A 20,593-nucleotide genomic window follows, 5' to 3' on the forward strand; every position below is an offset into this window, starting at 1 on the left:
CTTTGAAAGTACAATTTGTCTTTACTTTCATACTTTCTGGTGTCATATTTGAAACTAATGCTTCACACAATACGCCATGAGAACAAAAGAGATCTACTTGGTCTTTCATGAGACTCTTGAGTGGAGATTTTGACCTTGAGTTTTGGTCTTGTTGCAACTCTTTTTTGCTTATTTTGTATTATATTTCAAATTCTTTGTTTCCTTTGTTGAAAAGGCTACATTTGTTTCCACTCTACCATACCACACAGAGCTATGTACACATCCACCATTCGCAACACACACATACCGGTAGACACACGCACACACACATACACACACACAGACAGACGCATAGACAGACGCATGCACCCACATACAAACCCACATACACGCACAAATACACGCACACATACAATCAACACTAGCGCAACACACTCACAAACTCCTACACAAAGATCGTTTAAACATATTTTTATTTAAAATTTCACCTTAAGATTTTTTTTTTAAGGCCGCCATCCTAGTCAAGCATCGCCTATGATCGCTTATGATTCGTCTCCCGCACTTTTTCCACAGATAGTTTGGAGAAAAATATTAAATTTATATGGTGTAGAAATATTACTTTCGTTATTATTATATGTAAAAAAAAATTGACGTGAAGTTATTGTTTGTATCTTTTGTATTATAGCTTCAGCTATATGTTCTTTGTTGTTCAGTTATTGTATTTGGAAAAATGCAGAAATAAAATAAAATAAAATCAGATACCACCAGTGCTGTCTTTTTCTTTCCACGTTTCTGTTGAGCAGGGGTGTGCAAGAAAGTTGCAATCAATTGCAAACCCCCAAAACCAAGCATTAGTCTTGCAATTAATTGCAAATTTGCAATTGATCGCAACTCAAATTCTTGCAATGCCCCCTTTAGTAGAGAGAGAGAGAAAGGGGGGGGGGGGATAAAAGCTAGATTTATAAAAAAAAAAAAACTTAATTTAATTGTTAAAGGTAAAGACCAGTTATGGTCGTGCGATTGCATTGTGAAAGAAACGGTTGTGGAATCAATCAGAAAAGGTTGATCATCTAGCATCTGCAAGGTTATGGAAACATCAAAATGATAAGAAATTTGGCCCATTCTTCGTAAAGTTACAAGCACTATACACAGAAAGATGTATATGGGACTACCCTATATCTCTCACAGTCCGTGAGAGAAACAAATTTACCAAATATATGAATGAGTAGGCGGTTTCCTGGCAAATTTGTTATCATGTATTAGTCAAAACATATTCTTTCACATTATTGGTATTGAGAGCTTCCATTTCATTTTTTGAAATTGGGGCGTTTCCAATACTGGTCTTTACCTTTAAACCTTTAATCCTCACAAAATCCTAGGAAATTTAGGAGACTAGTGGGGCGTTGCAAGAAAGTTGAGTTGCAATGTATTACAAATATATATAATTGCAACACCTAATAGTAAGTGAACTATGGTAAATAAGATGATTGATATCATAGCGTGCCATTACTCATGACCTCTCATAATCCTAATTAGGCATACTATTCTCATTATTTTCATTATTATTTTATTATTCTTTTTCTTTCTCTTCTCCTTCCTCCTCTTCCTATTCCTCCTTCTCCTTCCTCTTCTTCCTCCTCTTCTTCCTCTTCTTCCTCCTCTTCCTTCCTCCTCCTTCCTCCTCTACTCCCTCTTCCTCCTTCCTCCTCTTCTTCCTCCTCTTCCTCCTCCTCCTTCTCTTCTTCCTCTTCCTCCTCCTCCTTGTCCTTCCTCTTCCTCCTCCTCCTCCTCCCTCCTCTTCTTCCTCCTCCTCCTCCTTCTCCCTCCTCTTCTTCCTCCTCCTCCTCCTTCTTCCTCCTCCTTCCTCCTCTTCTTCCTCCTCCTCTTCCTCCTCCTCTTCCTCCTCCTCTTCCTCCTTCCTCCTCTTTTTCCTCTTCCTCCTTCCTCTTTTTCCTTCCTCTTCCTCTTTTTCCTTCCTCTTTTCCTCCTCCTTCCTCTTCCTTCCTCTTTTTCCTCCTCCTCTTCCTCTTCCTCCTCTTCCTCCTTTTCCTTCCTCCTCCTCTTCCTCTTCCTCCTCCTCCTTCTCCTTCCTCCTCCTCCTCCTCCTCCTTCCCCTTCTTCCTCCTCCTTCCTCTTCCTCCATACATCTAGTATATGAAGGGGATCATTTATATTAAACCAGTGACTTCAAGTGAAAGGACAAATGAAGAAATAAAAATCGACAGCATATCATGAATGCAGTTTCAAAGAGGCCATTGAATTTAAAAGGATGGAGTCTTAACGGTTTTTAACTGTTTTCTTTTTGGCCCACAGAAAAAAGTGCCCCGCTCAAGGGGGAGATTTTTCAAATTTTTTGAGAGCAAAAAAAAAAAAAATAGTGCACACTACCCCCCCCCCCCACACTCTCCGTCTGTCTCTCCCTCCCCTCCCTTTGAATCTCTTTCTCCTTCTCCCTCTCTCTCTCTATATATATCTATGTCTCTCCCTCCTTCTCAATCTCTCAAACCCATTGTAAGGCACAATTTCCTACTCTAGTCTCAACTATATTCCCAACTTGAATGCTGGACCCAACACTATATGCCTGCCTAACCCTAACCCTGAACCTAACATACAACCCAATTCATGCCCCAAACCCTAAATCTTAGACGAATGAAGCCCAGAGCAAGCATCGCAGGATCACTCGTCACAACAAATTTCATATCTCCGAAATTATTTCCATTTATTTAATGGTCTGCAATAAATTTGCAACATTGACAATTGTACATTATAAAATAGCATGGTTTTCTAATGGTAAGACATGGGTGAAATTTGAGAAAATCTCCTTTGAGAATTTCATCTAACAAATCTGTTCCGTAAATAGATAAATAAAATGAATATTGTAAATTTGTTTCATAAGTTTGATCCAATGTATGCTTTTGAAGTGAAACTGCAATAAAAATTGAAAATCACACATATAAATGAACATTTTTCAACAATCCATTTGCATTTGTTCAGTAGGCTCATCATAAATCACACGAGCAGAATTTAATTGGATTATTTTAACCCACTGACTACTGAATTTTCTTATTTCCATAGGTCCCATGCACGAGCCACCAGGTTCACATAGGCAATGCAGATTTTATATACATGCATTTCACCTCTAAAGCCTTGTTTGCAGTTAGTTGCCCCCCCCCCCCTTGAGCGCCAGGGGGGGGGGGCCCATCTCCAAAAAAAATGTCGAAAATGATGCCTCCGTCATAGAGCAAGTTTACAAACCAAAAAGCAATTTCTCATATACATATATGACCCTTTGATCTTTGACCTCATGACCCTGAAATGTACTCAGTTCATTGGCTCTGCAAGATGTCCTGAGTTAAATAGTAATCCATCTGTCAGTTCTAATGAGAATGCGTTCACAAGCTATTTTTGCATACATAATGAGCCCATGACATTTGACCTTTGACCTCATGACCCAAAAAATCTACTCAGTTCATTGGCTCTGCAAGATACATCCCATGATCTAAGTTTGGCAGGAATCCATCAATCTGTTCTAATGATAATGCGATCACAAGCTATTTTTTGCATACATAATGAGCCGCATGACCTTTGACCTTGACCAAGACCCCAAAATCTAATCAGTTCATCGGCTCTGCAAGATACATACATGACCAAAGTTTGGCAGGAATCCATCAATCGGTTCTTGAGATAACGCGATCACGAGCTATTTTTGCATACATAATGAGCCCTGTGACCTTTGACCTTTGACCTCGTGACCCCAAAATCTACTCAGTTCATCGGCTCTGCAAAAAAACATACATGACCAAAGTTTGGCAGGAATCCATCAATCGGTTCTTCAGATAATGCATAACGGAGGCATAAAAATCAAATTCAGAATAAGATATACAATGTACATGTACCTTTAAAATGATAAACTGTACATTATTTTGTGGCAAACATGGAAAAAAGACCCAAGATTTCATCACCATTACTGCAAAAAAATACAGGACTAAATTCATATTTTTGGATGTTGTGTAAGGAAAGCTAAAGACTTAATGTTTGCTATTGTACGATTACTTCTTACCTTTCTTTCCTGACCACTGAGTAAAATTGTTCACTCTCAAAAACACATGAAGCCATTTTGGTAAACAGGTTGATTAGTTAGGCACTCCTTCAGGTATAATTATTGTGTGTTCAACTCTTAAAAGAAGTCACAGCACTTTTGGCTTTATTGCCATTCAACAAATTTGCAATGTATCTTAATGATTTATCAATGTAACGCCCTTATTTGTTACATTTTACAATATTTTTACAATATTTGGATATAATTTGATACACAGAGATAAAATAAGGTATGAAGTTCAAGAAAAGAAAAATCATTTTTTGTTCACTGGCTCTTAGATTCTTCTGAAGAATTGGCTCTCAGGAAGTTTTAAGGGTACATCCCTTAACATAGAAGTTAACCAAGGTATCGAAAGTAACAATACACCTGTAGGACTCACATCACTCGGAGTGTTAATTGTAATAAAATCTATTCATGTTATACTTGATAAATGACTAGAAACAATGGAAATATGACCTTTGTTTCTGCACATCCTCAATTCAGTAACCCATGATCAGTCATGATGCAGTAGTTGAGTACAACTGCTTAAGAGAGAACATCTCGCTCAATAAAACATTTGACAGAGCTTAAAGAAGTAAAGAACCTTTATCTTTCCAAACAAAGTGGTTGATCTTCCTTGCATATATGGTAATGATATTATAACACTGACACTCTGTCCTATTAGGGCCCCCGCGGCAGCCAACTATCCAAGATTTTATGGAAGATTGATGAAAATGCAATTATCTCCAGCCAGTGTGCCTAATAAAAAGTCAGGCTCAAACTAACTTACCGGTAGCTAATTACTAACTAAGAATCGACCAGCCCTGAAAATGGATGAGCGTGTGTTTTGGCCCAAACCCGGCCGCTGGAGCGGAGGAGCCCCAGCGAGTAGGAGGGATGCCGCGGTGAGCACGGAAGCAACTGACTTTGTGGGCGCAGATCTTGTAGTAGCAAATACTCAAGCGAAATCCTTGAGGGCTGGGTAAGGAGAAGGTTCCATGTGAACATTCCGCTCCAAGTGGAGGCATCGGCCGGGTCTTTCGAGAATCGGGTCACGCCCCTAAGATGAAAGGGAACCGGGTCGATATTCCCAAAGGCGGAGCCCGCCTTCCTTGCAGCGGCTGAACGCTGTGAAGCAAACGAGCCCGGAGACGCTGGCTGGGGCCCCGGGAAGAGTCGTCTTTCCTTACTAATTGTCAACTAACTATGTGTGCTATAGAACATATACCATAGTTAGTTTACAACTAGGCAAAGTAAGGTTCCAATTAAGTCTGGGGAAGACTTCATCTCCAGGCCAGGTGAGGGCAACTGGCTGCAGGTCAGGTGTGTGTACAAGATTCTAAGTAAACATGGGGTTCCTATGTTGTGCAAAGGGCATACACTGTTGGTGGTACCTGTACAATCATCGCTCCAAAACCGGTTAATCTTCCATCAAACTCTTAAATTGGGTCAAAATGTAGAGAGAAGATGGTTCCAGCTTAAAAGGCGTGACATCTTAAATAGCTATCCCCTCAATCCAAAAGGGAGAAGAGTCAGTCGAATTCCTTTGCCATACATTCAGAAAGTCACACAGGCATTCCTCTTAAAGCCCATCTGGACTAGTTTGGCCAGGGGGATTAAACCTCCCTGCATGGTCACCGACAGGTGGTTATCTCATTAAATCAGCTCTCAATTAACATAAGAAAAAGAGGATCATGGGAGACCAACGGGCACCGATAAGGCATTGTTTGCTCTATAGAGGGCGCAAGTAGCTGTAAGTAGTGCAGTGGGGCTTTAACCCATTGAATGCTGAATTGTCTCATTCCCATTGGCTTTGTACAGGAACGAACTAGCTCCAGTATGTGACAGGTTAAAGCCATCCAAGGGACTGGAACTCCTGTCATCAGGCAGGCTACACGCTAATAGTCCTGAAGATGTTGAATCCACTCTGCGCTGTACTAATAACCACTCCAGGTATCTGGGGGTGCCAGTGAACCTCCTTAATGTCTGACTGACCTTGGTGGATGAACAGCAGCTGCGGAGGAACATCAGGGTCATTGCCCTTTGAACCTTGACCTTCGGTGTCGTCGGGCTCGACGGCCAGATCCCACTGGGTGAGCTGGTCGTCTGCTCCTGATGCAGCGAAGACGGTGCTGTCTGTTGGGTGCCATTCTACCGAGGTGATGGGAGCGGTGTGATGCTTGAACTTGGCCACAGGAGACGCTTTTTTCTGATGGAAAATAAAGAAGTTGGGAATACTCTTACTCATTTGAAATTAAAGGATCTTCATCATCATTCACTTATCAACCAATGGAGTGAATAACAGTATAGTCCTGGATGAACAAACTGTAAGGTGGTATGAAGAAGGCTAAAGCCAGGGAAATTTTGTAGGTGCCACAAGTCTCCTAGGATAGATATGTTCACAATATATATTATTATTTCTCATTATTGCAAGAATACTGCCTCCATCACCACCTTCAGTGGACAAAGGCAAAACACAAATGGGAATTGCAAACTGACTAACCCAGACCTATTAAAGTATAAGATTGGCAACAAAGTGGGACCAGCACACAATCTATCAGAAGCAAATCCTAACTATCACAGCAAGTAAAGATGACTGAAATCTACCCCTGTATGAAAATGACATATTAACTTTTCTTAAACCCACATCTTTAAAGATGGTCAAGGCTCGAGTGTACTGTTATGTGCCTCTGTATTTAATTCCTAACTTGTCTCTGAACGAACGTCTGTCGAGAGCCAGAAAATCATTGACTCATATACTTTAACTCACACTATGAATATGACGGACAAGAAAGAGGACAAAATATACAGTTCCTCAGGTGGACAAAGGAACATCCCTTCACTGCTATTATGTAAAAATGTGTAGAACATGTGTCACATGCATATTCACCTGTTCTACACATTTTTACACAACAGCAGTGAAGGGATGTTTCTTTGTCTACCTGAGGAACTGTATATTTTGTCCTCTTTCTTTGTCCATCATGTTCATAGTGTCAGGGCTAACGCCCTTCTAGCTCTAAACAGACAATATATCATTTAGCATCAATGACTTTGGGCTCAAAAGACTCATATTGTCCTTGTAATCTACATGAGCCAATCGTGAAAATTACGCTCATACATTTCACAGGGTACAAATAAATAACGACATCAAAATATTAGCATGAAAAACTCACCTGAAACTGCCTGAGATCCCAAACATTAATGACACCATCATCACCCCCCGACAAGATGAATGGATCATTCCTGTTCCAGTGGATCACATTGACGTCGCTTTCATGGGCCTCTTCCAAGGTCAGCATGCAGGCCTTGGAGGGGACGGCCCGAACATCCCAAATACGGATGGACTTGTCTACCGAGCATGATGCAAACACCTGTCAAGAAAAGAGAAAATCAGTTTTAAAGCCTATCTGCACTAGTTTGGCCAGGTGAGGTGGGATTAGACCTCCCTGCATGGTCACTGACAGGTGGGTATCTCATCAAATAAGCTCTCAATTAACATAAGAAAAAGGGGACCATGGGGGACCAACGGTCACCGATTAGGCATTGTTTGTTATATAGAGGGCGCAAGTAGCCATAAGTAGTGCAGTGAGGTTTTAATGAATGAATAAATAAATGAATGAATGAAGGAGTGAGGGAGTAAGTGAGGGACTGAATACGGATGGATTTGTCTACTGAGCATGAAGCAAACACCTATAAAGAAATGAGAGAAAAATCAGTTTGAATGAATGAATGAATAAATAAATAAATGAATGTGTGAGAGAATGAATGGAATGAGTAAGCAAGTGAGCAAGGGAATGAATGAATAAATTTATCAAACAAAGTGAAATATTTAAAACGGTATCTCATCCACAATACAACCGCACATCCTATCAAATGTCACAATGTGCAACCATATACATAAAATTATCATTTGCAACATGTAATTACTTTGGCATTCCTGTTATCTCTTTCAAAAGTCTCCTCTAAAAGCTCCATCTTCAATATGCTAATGAGTGTTGAATGCAGGTCATGAATTGAAAAGAGAAAAGGAAAAATAAAATTTGCTCCACAAAAAACATACTTGCAAGCTCAAATTAGTCTGCAAGCAAAACTTTAATTGACAACTAGACCACAATTACTAAAGCCTTAGGCAGAGCCTAGATATGTCAGTCTCTGGCTGTGTCATATGAGAGAAGCTCAAGTACAGAGCCTATGGTAGTCTTATATCTCAGACACTGTTACACACAACTTACAAGTGCAAACTAGGCTCCAATAATGTTCTCACTTCATATCAATGTATTTTTTTTTAATGTTTTGAGAAATGTCTCACATAACTGCACAAATCAATGCAGGTGATTAAATCCAAATGTTCCATAAAAAAATGGTCTACAACAAAATATTATCGACCTACATTCTTCTCATTTGGTGACCACTGTATGTCTTCTACTGAGTCTGTATGAGCCAAATACGGCCTCTGATCCACGTTCCAAACACCCCCCTCTCTCAGCTTCCACATGTGAATGTGCTTCTTGCAGTCTCCAGACAACATAGTCCCTGGGGAACAGAATCATACATCAATTATGTCTTCAGTTTCAAAATATTACAATTCAAAGAAGATGTAATAATTTTATTAAGTTTTATAAGATTTATCAAACCCATATGTTCTACAAACAAACAAACATATAACTTGTATAAGATTTATCAAATCCATATGTTCTGTTGGCTCAATGTTTTAGATTAGATGATTGATGTGTATGTTAACTTTGTACAATTGTCCTGTTTTTTTTAACAATTACCTAGGCTATTGCCACATGCCTTTGTACCCAAATGATAACAACTTTGTTCAGTCACCCTCCAGACTCCCATCAGGTCAAAGTTTCATAAAAACTTGCTATAAATATTAACTATCACAATGCTTGAACAAATTTGCTGACATACAATTGCAGGAGCTTTTACAACTCAAAATATCTGACAATGGAAAATAATAGCATGTCTATACATTATGCCATGCCATGTCAGGCAAGCATCAAGAATGCTTCCAAGTTATCAACAGCAACATTTGCTTAAGAATTGTTCATGCTTTGTTTTGGAATTATGCATTAAAGTCCATGTACATGTAATAAATGTAAACTAACTAGTCTCAGAGAAAATCATTGTCTTCACTGAATGGTCAACCACTCAAAACTGTCTGGTAAGGAAACGAAAATCAGTTCTTACCTGGAACAGTCGGTGACCAATCCAAGGCGTAGCCCTCGGCCACGTGACCGTTGAAGGTGTAGAGAGGCTTACTGTTGTTCTGCCTCATGTATTTAGCCATAGCGGCGGGGCTTTCCAGGGCCTGTAGAGGGTCACTGAGATCCCATATGTGAACGTTCCCTGTGTCTGACCAGGAGGCAGCAACCTGCCTGTCACCGACGGTGGTCCTCTGATCAAGGGGGGGGGGGAAGAAGATGTTTACAGGTTTACACTTCGACATTACACAAAATCCTGCGCTCTAAAATAGTGATACTGTATGTAAGTTATTAAATCAGAAACTTTCTATTAAAAAAAACTTCCAAATATTTTAAATGACTGAATACCAGTAAATAACAGTGAACATTAAACAAACTTTTTTTTTTTTTTTGATAATTCACATCAGTTTCAAAATTTTGGTTATATTATTATATTCATGAAAAGAGCAAAAAATGATTTTCTTTGCAAAATTTCCTCTCAATGTTCGATTAATTTTCAACAATCTAATTAATTACAGACAAAAAAATGAAGTGCACACTACACAAATAAAGAAAGAAAACACGTTTTGAATGAAACTGCAAAATAAAATTTATGTAAGGGAAACTGAACATAAGCATTGAAAAAAATTAAGTTCAGATGAATTTATGAAAATAAGAAAGAAACACTTATTGAATGAAACAGCAATATACGTAAAAAGAAATTAGACAGAAAATCACAGAAAAAATGTTGAGTACAGATGAATTTCGAGAGAGGTTCACCGAGCAAATAAGGCGTTTGTATATTTTGGAAATTATTTTTTATCTCCAGTCTTTCTTACCCGGATTCTGTTGACTGAACCAAGATGGTCTATCATAGCCGTCTCCAACTCGGGGTGCTTGTCATCCTCGTCATCACTGTCATCGTCATCCTCATCATCATCATCCTCTTCCGATGGCTTGCTTGTCCTGTTCATGTTGCTCATCTTCATCACAATGACATGGTTAAGGTGAGCCTTCTCCGCTTGCGACCCTACATCATTAAAAAAAAAGTATGTTGAAGATAATGTGGTCAGGATCATATGCCTTTGACTATGAGAATACCTCAGTAACTCTTTCTAATTCCCCCCGAATCACAAATCAGAGTGAAAAAAAAAGTAAGAGCTATTGTTTAAGACTGCTAATGAAAAAATTAAGGCTTTTACTTGAGAAAATCTAACATTTGGATATGGACACTTGAATAAAATACCTACCATATCTTTGCAACTTAACTTGCCATATTTATCACTGAAAAATATGTTGTATTCTCACTATTCTGAATACCCTTAATTAAGCAGGTTTTTTACCATCTTCAATGACCCACACACTCTAAAATATCAGAACCTCCTTGAATGGAAAATTGAATTCAAATGCCCTTAAAGAACAACACCATTTATTGTCACAGCCCTTTCAATGAAAAAAGTTCAACTCTTTTGATTTTCTATAAACAACATTGAAGTAATAACATTCACAACATTCCTTCATCACTTGGTCAATCAATTCATTTGACCGTTTTCTACCTTTTTTTTCCATCTTTTCCTTCTTTTATTTTCTTTCTCTTACTCATAATGTGGTGTCTATCTGAAATTGTTATACATTTTGCCTACACATGAACAAGAGTGGTTCTTATCATACAGCCTTGGGGAAAATAGGGAATTGAAGACATAATTTATGAGTCAACTTGTTCTGATCAATTGCAAATATATACGATTTACTTTAACTTTTACTTTGATAAACAAGATGTATGTCTAAGCCTGTTCATCGATCCAGGATTCTTCCATGGTTACTGCTAGTGACTAGTTACTGCTATTTGTGGAGGGAGGAGGTTGTGTGCTAACATGAGACAACTGACAACACCTAGACCGGCTCATACAGAAGGCTTGCATTCTTTGACCAGTGACTATCAAGTCTTAAACGAGTTGACCGACCCAGCTGCCACACCGTTTTCTGGGAGGCCGTTCCACAGCTCCAAAACTCTATTGCTAAAAAAATATTTGCTCACCTGCTACAATGTAAACTGAGTGTGGATAGGCAACTCTTGAATCTCCAAGACCATCTTTCAAGATATCAAAGCTAAGGCATGGCGAACCTTGGATGGGAGATAAAATAAAACATTTGTAAACTCTAATTAATGTAGGCCTAGATCTAGATCTACTCATTTTTATTAACTTTACAGTTCCTTTAACTTTTGGAATTGAAAATGTTAAAAATATTCCTTACATTTACACAGTAACAGGAATGACAGACAGGAGATCTTTAAGTTGTACATCTAGATCTATAACTAGATGCAAAGTAGACCGAAAGCTTCAGTCTCTATACCGTCAGTTGTTCCACTGAGACTACGTCTGGCTCCACTAGACCTCCGGTTATAGAGACAGAACGATCGCCTATGCCAGCCTATGTTGAAGATATCACAGCTAGATTTTAGCCGTTAGGCCCCTCCCACAAACATGAACAAACTTGCCACGGCCTTATTGTTATGCCCCCAAAATCCCCCAAAATGTCATTTTACCTCGTGCATATCCAATTTTACATTAGGCCTAGGCTATAATACATCGGTTCCACTTACTAACTTGATTGAAATAATCCGTTTAATGGTCCCTTTTAAGGAAATTATGGGTCAAAATCGACATCCATGTTGAAAATCTTGCAAGCCGTGTTAAACTCTCGCTGCCGTCAATCTCATCCCTTCTAGTCTACGCCGAAGGCAACATGATTATGAAGGAAAAACTGTGCGCCATCTACACATTCGTAATGGCGTTATCACAGTTTTTCCTTCATAATCATGGAACCGATGTATTATAGCCTAGGCCTAATGTAAAATTGGATATGCACGAGGTAAAATGACATTTTGGGGGATTTTGGGGGCATAACAATACGGCCGTGGCAAGTTTGTTCATGTTTGTGGGAGGGGCCTAACGGCTAAAATCTAGCCGTGATATCTTCAACATAGGCTGGCATAGGCGATCGTTCAGTCTCTATAACCGGAGGTCTAGTGGAGCCAGACGTAGTCTCAGTGGAACAACCGACGGTATAGAGACTGAAGCTTTCGGTCTAGATGCAAAGCAGCAAAAGATAAATGTTGACGATGCATCGTTTACATTTGTTAATTCGGATGATGAAAAATTTGAACAAATCTATTATCTTATCAGATATTGTATTGATAATTGATCATACAAAAAAACAAAAGACTAGTCTAGTAGTAATAAAGAGATTGCTCTCAATGTTTCACTTAATTCTCTCTCAGACACTAGTCACTAGATCTAGTCTAATAATTGACTAAATTTGATTTAAGTTTCACTTTCATCATCATGTTAATATTCAAAGCAACTTGTGTCTTACTCATCTCATCTTAGTTTAACTTTAGGTCTTAGGAGTTAGGATTCGGATTAGGATGACTGGGAATTTGGAAAGATACCTGTTTGAGCATGGTGGTACATGTGGTAAGCAGACTCATCTTTGACAAGTACCTCGTCATCACCCATCTCTTCATCGTTACGGCCAGGAAGATACACTCTTGTTTCTTGTCTTTGACTTTCGCTTGAACCTTCTCCATCTTCATGATCTTCTTCTTCGATTTCATCATCGTCGCTCTTTTCATGATCCACTAACTCCATAATCTCCTCCGGCTCTATTTCCTCAAATTCAAGATCATCCATCGCCGACATTTCAGCGGAGAAATATGGAAGTAAAATGGGCTATTTTCGTCTTGAGATTCGCTTGATTAGGATCCGTGATAAACTCTATTTCGCAGCGTAGCTTCGTCAGCAGTAGATCGTGTAGAGTTAGACTTCAACATCAAGAAACCCACGTGTATAGACTGAGAGTATGGGTCTGGGGGTAAACATAATTCGCTGATATGCAAAATAGCGATGGTTGCATTGTAGATCTATACGTAATAAGGCAAACTTGCGGGCAAGCGAACGAAATGACATACCAGCTGTTCAAAGGTCAGCCATGCTGAAGGTCGATTTGTAAACATAACAAATGACGTGCCCGTACGCGTACGTAAAAGCTCCATAGGAGATTAGGTATTTTGCGTGCGTAAGGCATATGGATATGTACTGTGCGAACGTGCGGTGTGTGATTTCGCAACACTTATCAACAGAAGAGAGGGAGATGACACTAACAAAGGCTAGGTAAAATTGCTGTAATTCGTAAATGAGAGTGTTAAACTATGTTAAAACGTTTCCCAGTCGAACATTTAGGGAGCATTGCATGTGTGAATAAAATGATAAAGATGGATTGATCTATGTCTTCTGTGAAATTTAAGTTCTGAGGCACATTCGTTGAACGATCAGCTGTGCTTTGTCATTGTCCATTGCATTGGAGCTGTGTACGTAGAATATATGCGCAGTATATGATCGGACTTTTTGTGTATTGTGGCTACTTTTATGCGGACGGCGCAGGGCGAAAAGGGGATGGGCCACCGTTCACGCATCACGCACTCCATCTGAAGCTGCACACTTGTGCAGAAATAAATTGTTATGATGTTAGCACCAAAAGCAGCAAAATTTATTGTAAAAGAAATATAAGAATAGCTAGTAGTAATTAGTAATATGAATATTCTGAAATCTGAATAGATTCATGGACCCTGAAGTACCTAGCAATGAATAGATTTCATGAATTTCACCGTTCTAAATTATGTGCCGGTGCCTGTGCAACTCATTCATTCATGTTTTTATTTATTTCATTCATTTAATTTCACTTATTTCATTCTCCATAAAAACATCAAAACATACAAACATGGTATAGACCTCTACAGATAAAAGATCGATTACAAGAAAAATACAAAGGGAAGGAGCAAACAACATTTTAAGTGAATGTGGGGTTAACAAAAAAAGGGCAATTAGCCTTATGAACGTATACATTGTATTGTTGAGAAAAGGAAAAGGAAAGCCGAGAGAATCTAAACACCAATACAAAAGAAGAAAACAAAAAAAGGAAGAAGGGAAGGGGAGGGGAGGGGGAATACATTAGAAAGTGCATTAACTGAAACGTAACATCATTTATTTTGAGATTGAATACAATAATAAAAGATGGGATTTATACATTCGTTTAAAAATATTCAGTGAAGTAGAGTTTTTTATATCAAATGGGATATTTTTCCACAAAACTGGCCCTTTGAAAAAAACTGTTTTTTTAAACATTTGTACCAATTTTAGGAAAATGAAAATTACCAGCATTACGGGTTTCATAAGAATGTATTTCATAATTGAAAGTAAATTTACATGACATGGACCTTGGCAATAATCCCTTAGAATACATAAACATAAATATAGCAATATTAACATTATTTATATCATAAACATTTAGAAGCTTTAATTGTTGAAAAAGTGGCAAAGTGTGGGCATTGAACGGGGCATCGTAAAGTAATCAAACAGCCTTCTATTGTAATTTAGATAATTTAGATAAATTAGACCGAAAAATATGTCTATTTCTTCCGTTTATGTTCCACTGAGACTCTGTCTGGTTTAGAGCTGGCTTCACCCATTCCGGGCAATTCTTCTCTTGGAGCCTGGCGGAGACTAGAGAGTTTAAAAATACAAAATATAATAGAAAACTCCAAGCAAACATAGTTTTATTTTTCTATTTTTATTTCTAATTATGGTCATTTTGAAGATGAAATTATTAATTCTTGACGGTACTTGTTATACATATAGGCTAATATTACACTTTATAAAAGCTACAATTAATACAAGGAACCATATCACTTACAATGTAGCAGAACAATAGAACATCAATAACACGTACACAATAATATTTGTTCAAATATAACAGCAAATTTGCAGGAAATTTCATATTTTGAACTTTCAAATGTTCATTTATTTCTATAATAATTTTAAATAAATAACAAATTATGAAATTCAATTCTCTATTATCATACCCATACTTGTTACAAAAAAATAATCATTTATAAATAGCCCAAAAAGCAATCGTCAAATTCAAATGAATAAATTCATTTTGAGTAAGAAAACAATATCTATCTCTAGATAAAGAATTGATTATTTTGATATTTATAATGAAGATTATCCAGAATACTGTAGCTGTGGGATTTTGAAAATAGCAAAATAGTTTTTTTTTTCAGTCAATAGCAATAACACACTTTATTGGGGCCACAACATAACACTTTATGTAATTATTTGAACATGTTATGTATTGTTGAATGATTTGAATCTCACTTTACAGCAACATGAACCTGATTATTTTTGTGTAAAAAGCATGATACATGTACATCACTTTAGTGGTAAATGCTTTGAGAAATAACAACTCGGGTACATGTATACAAAAACTCTTGTCTGCTTTTCTTGCTGATTGCAGTTGTACTTCATTTAGATCTAGACTCTATGCTTCATGTTTTCTTTTGTTTTGTTTTCTGTTCAGTCAAAAACGCTCTAGGAGCAAAGATGAAGACAGTGATATTTTACCAAGAACAAAGAGGAGAGAGTACAACTTTGACAGGTTAGTTCAGTTGTAGATATCATTATTCTTCTTCTTCTTCTTCTTCTTCCTCTTCTTCCTCCTCCTCTTCCTCTCTTCCTCTTCCTCTTCCTCTTCCTCTTCCTCTTCCTCTTCCTCTTCCTCTTCCTCTTCCTCTTCTTCTTCCTCTTCCTCTTCTTCTTCAATCCAATCAATTCTGCAGGAAGGCAGAGGGTCATTGAGATTCAGTTTTCTTTTCCCCATAACAATGGGACATATGATGATGTCAAATAGTTTAAATGATAATAATTAACAATGATGGTAATGATAAATTGATCCTTATGCTAGCTTTAAAGTTTTAGTATTAGTAGTACAATAGGGGTCCATATCAAGAGCATTTGGGGAAGTGACCTGGGACCCGTTTCACTACCGGTAAGCCTTTTTTCAATGACAAATGACAACAATCAGTGAAAAATCTGCTGGTAACCAATCAGAAGCAAGGATTTCAGTAGCTATAATAAAAACTGTCATTTGTCACTGATGACAAGTTTTGTGAAATGCCCCCCTGATGTAGTTATATTGATCGATGGTTTTGGGGATTTGTGATTTACTTGCTTTTAGCTCCTGTCAAGGATTCCATGAAGACCAGGCGGATGGAGCAGGGGAGCCACATCATTCACAGGCAAGTAGTCTAAGACAAAGATTAGTGAGTTCCACATGTATGATTTATCTCAAGTATCGGTGAGACATGTCCTTCAGCCATCATCAAGAAAATGTTTTTTATTCAAAGCCCCACTGCACTACTTATAGCTACTTGCGCCCTCTATATAGCAAACAATGCCTAATCGGTGCCTGTTGGTCCCCCATGATCCTCTTATTCTTATGTTAATTGAGAGCTGATTTGATGAGATAACAACCTGTCAGTGCACTATAAGAAATGGTCCCCTATGGAAGAAGTATTTTGATTTTAATCCTATGATATACACTGTAGAAAAGAAAATGTTACCCACTATTTTTGTATTGTTTGACGTTTTTCATTTGTTTTTACCTTTTGTAATTATTGTGCAGTGATTTTTATGATTATTGTTATCATGATGTATGTACAAATTACTTGATAAATAGTTTTAAAAGAGAAAAAAAAAAAACAACCTTGCAAGGAGGCCTAATCCCCCCTGGCGAAACTAGTGCAAACATGCTTTAAAGTGTTAAATATGTAATACATTTTTGTTTGTGAAATGATGTTGCAGATATTGCTTCTCTATTAGCGTGTGCTTATTGTAAGATTGACAATTTATGTAACATTGTGAATCCTTAATTACAGGCAGCATCCTCTTCCACGTCGCCGCTAGCAACAAGTCCTCAGGCTGGTAGCACCGCCTCCCACCGTCTTCCACACTCACACAACAGTGCCGACATCATAGCAGCCCTACACAATACCCATCTAGACAGACATGGAAACAACAACCCTCCCCATTCTCCTTCACCTCCTCCACCTGCCTCTCTCCCATCCTGTCACCACCACCAGCATCAGCATCATCCCTTACTCTTGAAAGATGCGGGGATCCTGCCCCCATCCCACCAACACCCGTACCTGGGCCCTCTCCCGGACGTTCTCCACGAGACTTCAGAGACGTACTACTGTCATGTCAACAGGTTACTTCGCTCGGCCCACTTTGAGAGGTTAAAACGGGTCAAGGACCCAAGCCTGGCAGATGTCTTTGATGCGAGTGCCTTCAACTGAAATCTCTTTCCTCGGATTGTTCTGCTGCAAACTTGTTCTATAGTAATGTGTCGAGGGCTAGATCAAAAGTTAGACTCATGGATAACTTCAACATTAATAGAAAGATAGATAGATACATTGTAGATAGGTGAATACATTGATAGATAGTCTAGATAGGTAGTAGTTGAAAAGATAAAGCGTTGATTGATTGATAGATAGATAGATAGATAGATAGATAGATAGATAGATAGAAAGAAAGAAAGATAGATAAAAAATGATGAATATTCAGGATTTGTGTTTACATTTGACTGGAAAATTTCACGTTCACGCAGCCTGCCTACTCAGAGACTTGCATACTTTTTATTAAAAAAATTACAACCTCATTATACATTTATTGCACTGCCCTTCATACCTTTACCTATGAAGATATTTCAAGTGATGTGCATATTGATATTGTTGAAATTTGAAATACATAATTTATCCAGTTCATAAAACCATGTTGTAACTGTATTAAAAGTATGTGTATGAAAACAAGCGAAAAAGAAGGTACTGAGGAGTGTGAACTTGCAGTTGTATTTTACTGACATATTTTTGTTTGTTTCCATTTCAAACAATTTTCAAAGATGTAACTGAATGATTGCCAATGGACATAGGATTTTGATATTTGAATGTGAACATGGTTTACTTTTATTCTCATTTTCAGCCCGTATGTTTCTTGATATTACATTCTACAATCTAAAACGTCAGTTTCTGAACATTGTTTTTTTTTATTAAACTAAATGAACCGGACAAAATTAAAAGCAGGGTTTAACATAAAATTGGGAAATATTTGCTTTGTGAGTTGTGACAATACATGTAGTACATGTACAGGCACTTTTTATGGAATCAAATAAATTAGAAAGGCGGATCATTTTATTGTGTGGGTGCCAGAAGGGCGTTAACTCAAATATTTTAACATAGAGGTAACGTCCTTTTGGCTCTCAAGAGATGATTTATATAATACGCCACAACGTACCTGGCAGGAATTGATTCCTCGAAATGCTAGAGCGCCGCAGTGGCCGCCTTGCTAAAGCCAGGGTAATAATCAGGGCAGCGCCAGGAGCATCACAACATGACGGACATGTACACTACATAAGAAGCCACCATCATCATTATTATTATTAACCCTCTGATCTGAATCTATTTCTGTGTCCATGTTTTGGATTTTAATGTTTTATATTATTTTTATCACCATTATTTTAGCAAGAGATTTGGATATTTTACTTGCATGGAAGCGTTTTTGTGTTAATGATATGAAGACTTATAAGTGGGTCAATAGAAACATATAGACGGAAAAGAAAATCTGGTCAGAAGGAAGTGATTTTGTGATTAGTCATGGGTCATGTGATTATGTAACAGTATAATCTTGTAAGGTATAACAGTGATTGACATTTTTGGCCTAGCCTCGATTCCTTTCTACTTATTGTTGTTTATAGCCATACATTTAACCCCGTATGTGAGTTGTTAGGTTGTATGTTTTGAGGGGGAGTTATTTATAATGTGTTTGATATCCAGTAAAGAGATATATTCAGTTAATTGTGAATGTGTTTTATTCGTCAGGACACATAAAAGTCTGCATACTGATGTGAACAAATTTAAGTTGCGTGGCTGAAACTTTGTGCCTTTTAAATTCCAAAGCATGTCATGACTAATATAACAATTTATTTGTCTACTATAGCTATTTATTATATACCATATAGTTTCCTTCACATTTGTGTCTTTGTCATGATTGGTTGTGGTAATGCATACAATATTAATGTGGCAAAAAGATGTATTTATTTAGTTTGTTAATGTAGCTTCTTTCAATAGACAAATTAACAGGAAAGTCCGCACTGCTCTTGTATTTATCAGATTTGTTTTCTTTCTTTTTTCCTCTTTTTTTTCTTTTCTTATTTTTCTTTCTTTATTTATTTATTTCTAAAAACTGGGTCATTGGAAATTCAAAGACAATTCGATAAAGAATATTATATTTTGGGGAACTGCATTAAACAAATTGGCAACTTTATGATTAATTTCTCAATATCATTCGGTTCATATGATTTTTCAAGATATCCCTCTTTCATTTAATGATAGATTTATAGATTTCTTCCATAGAGGGCGGCATTTGTGATTATTTCCCCAATGATGTATTTCTGGGATTAAAATGAGAAGGAAACAAATGTGTGGAGTATAGTGGTCTTTTTCATTAACTTTTCAGTACTTGATATATGGCTAATAGCTTTGGAATTAAATAATTGAGTTGCCAATTTGTATAGGGATCTTCACTATTATGAAAATTTATAATTGTAATCCAAGATTACTGATAGTCCTTTTCAGGACTCCTCAATCCTCCCTCTCTCTCACATGGTGCACCCGCAAGCCTACTGTATATCCATGGAAAATGTTCTCAAACTTCCACTGGTACATTATTTCTTATTGATTTTCTGTTTTTGATAGGATCAGCTTGATGTTATGGGGAACGTGTAATGTTAATGGGAGAAAGACTTGAAATTTGAAGGTTCCTCATCTTTGTTAGTTATTCATGTTTATCATGGCCCTGTGACATAAAAATCTATCTTCAATACATTGGGTTTTGTTTTTGTTAATATGTATTTCCATTCTAGCTACAATTAATTGTATCTTCACAGATTCTTTCTGCATTATAAGATTGTAAGATACAGTTGATTCACAGTTAGGAAATATGATTAATTTGGAAGAGATGCCATCAGTTATAAGTCCAAATATTACAGGGCTAATGTTTTGTTAAGTGCCCATTTTCCAAGACTTTATTATGAATAGAACAGAATAAGACTCGATTTTGGAATCCGAATAGAAACTAACTTTGAAGAAAAGAAAAATTTGACACCAAAAATCATAAATTTTAGAGTTAATTGCCAAGAGAGTTGTGCTTGTGATGTCATGAATATTACTCCCAATTTATGTTCTTCTCAAAATGACGAAAAATGTACGACTAATTTTTAGCAGTCTTTAAATAAGATCTGGAAATTTGATACATCATTAACTTAACTATGTAAATTACACTAACAAGGTATTACTTACAAGTGCAATTTCATGTCCATGGGACCTCTTGCATGAGCAATTCAGGGATTTCTTAAGGGTTTCATCCTCAAATTGACAACAGTTATTTGTATT

General features: G+C 37.4%; 2 protein-coding genes across 2 annotated transcripts; one reads left to right on the forward strand and one right to left on the reverse strand.

Annotated features, from left to right (window-relative positions):
• Window positions 1-4,898: 4,898 nt before the first annotated feature.
• Window positions 4,899-13,231, reverse strand: LOC581222 (glutamate-rich WD repeat-containing protein 1). Its single transcript, XM_011676865.2, has 7 exons — window positions 12,701-13,231; window positions 11,285-11,371; window positions 10,086-10,276; window positions 9,254-9,461; window positions 8,448-8,590; window positions 7,231-7,428; window positions 4,899-6,266 (listed from the first exon to the last, which is right to left on the reverse strand). The coding sequence occupies exons 1-7, from the start codon at window positions 12,948-12,950 to the stop codon at window positions 5,949-5,951; spliced, it is 1,395 nt and encodes a 464-aa protein (XP_011675167.1). The 5' UTR covers window positions 12,951-13,231; the 3' UTR covers window positions 4,899-5,948.
• Window positions 13,232-13,292: 61 nt separating this feature from the next.
• On the forward strand, window positions 13,293-20,593 carry LOC762356. The gene is made up of 4 exons (XM_001197896.4): window positions 13,293-13,421; window positions 15,667-15,744; window positions 16,324-16,384; window positions 17,024-20,593. The coding sequence occupies exons 1-4, from the start codon at window positions 13,336-13,338 to the stop codon at window positions 17,441-17,443; spliced, it is 645 nt and encodes a 214-aa protein (XP_001197896.3). The 5' UTR covers window positions 13,293-13,335; the 3' UTR covers window positions 17,444-20,593.

The sequence above is a fragment of the Strongylocentrotus purpuratus genome, unplaced genomic scaffold (assembly GCF_000002235.5).
Source record: "Strongylocentrotus purpuratus isolate Spur 01 unplaced genomic scaffold, Spur_5.0 spur5_scaffold_14, whole genome shotgun sequence".
Lineage (NCBI taxonomy): Eukaryota > Metazoa > Echinodermata > Echinoidea > Camarodonta > Strongylocentrotidae > Strongylocentrotus > Strongylocentrotus purpuratus.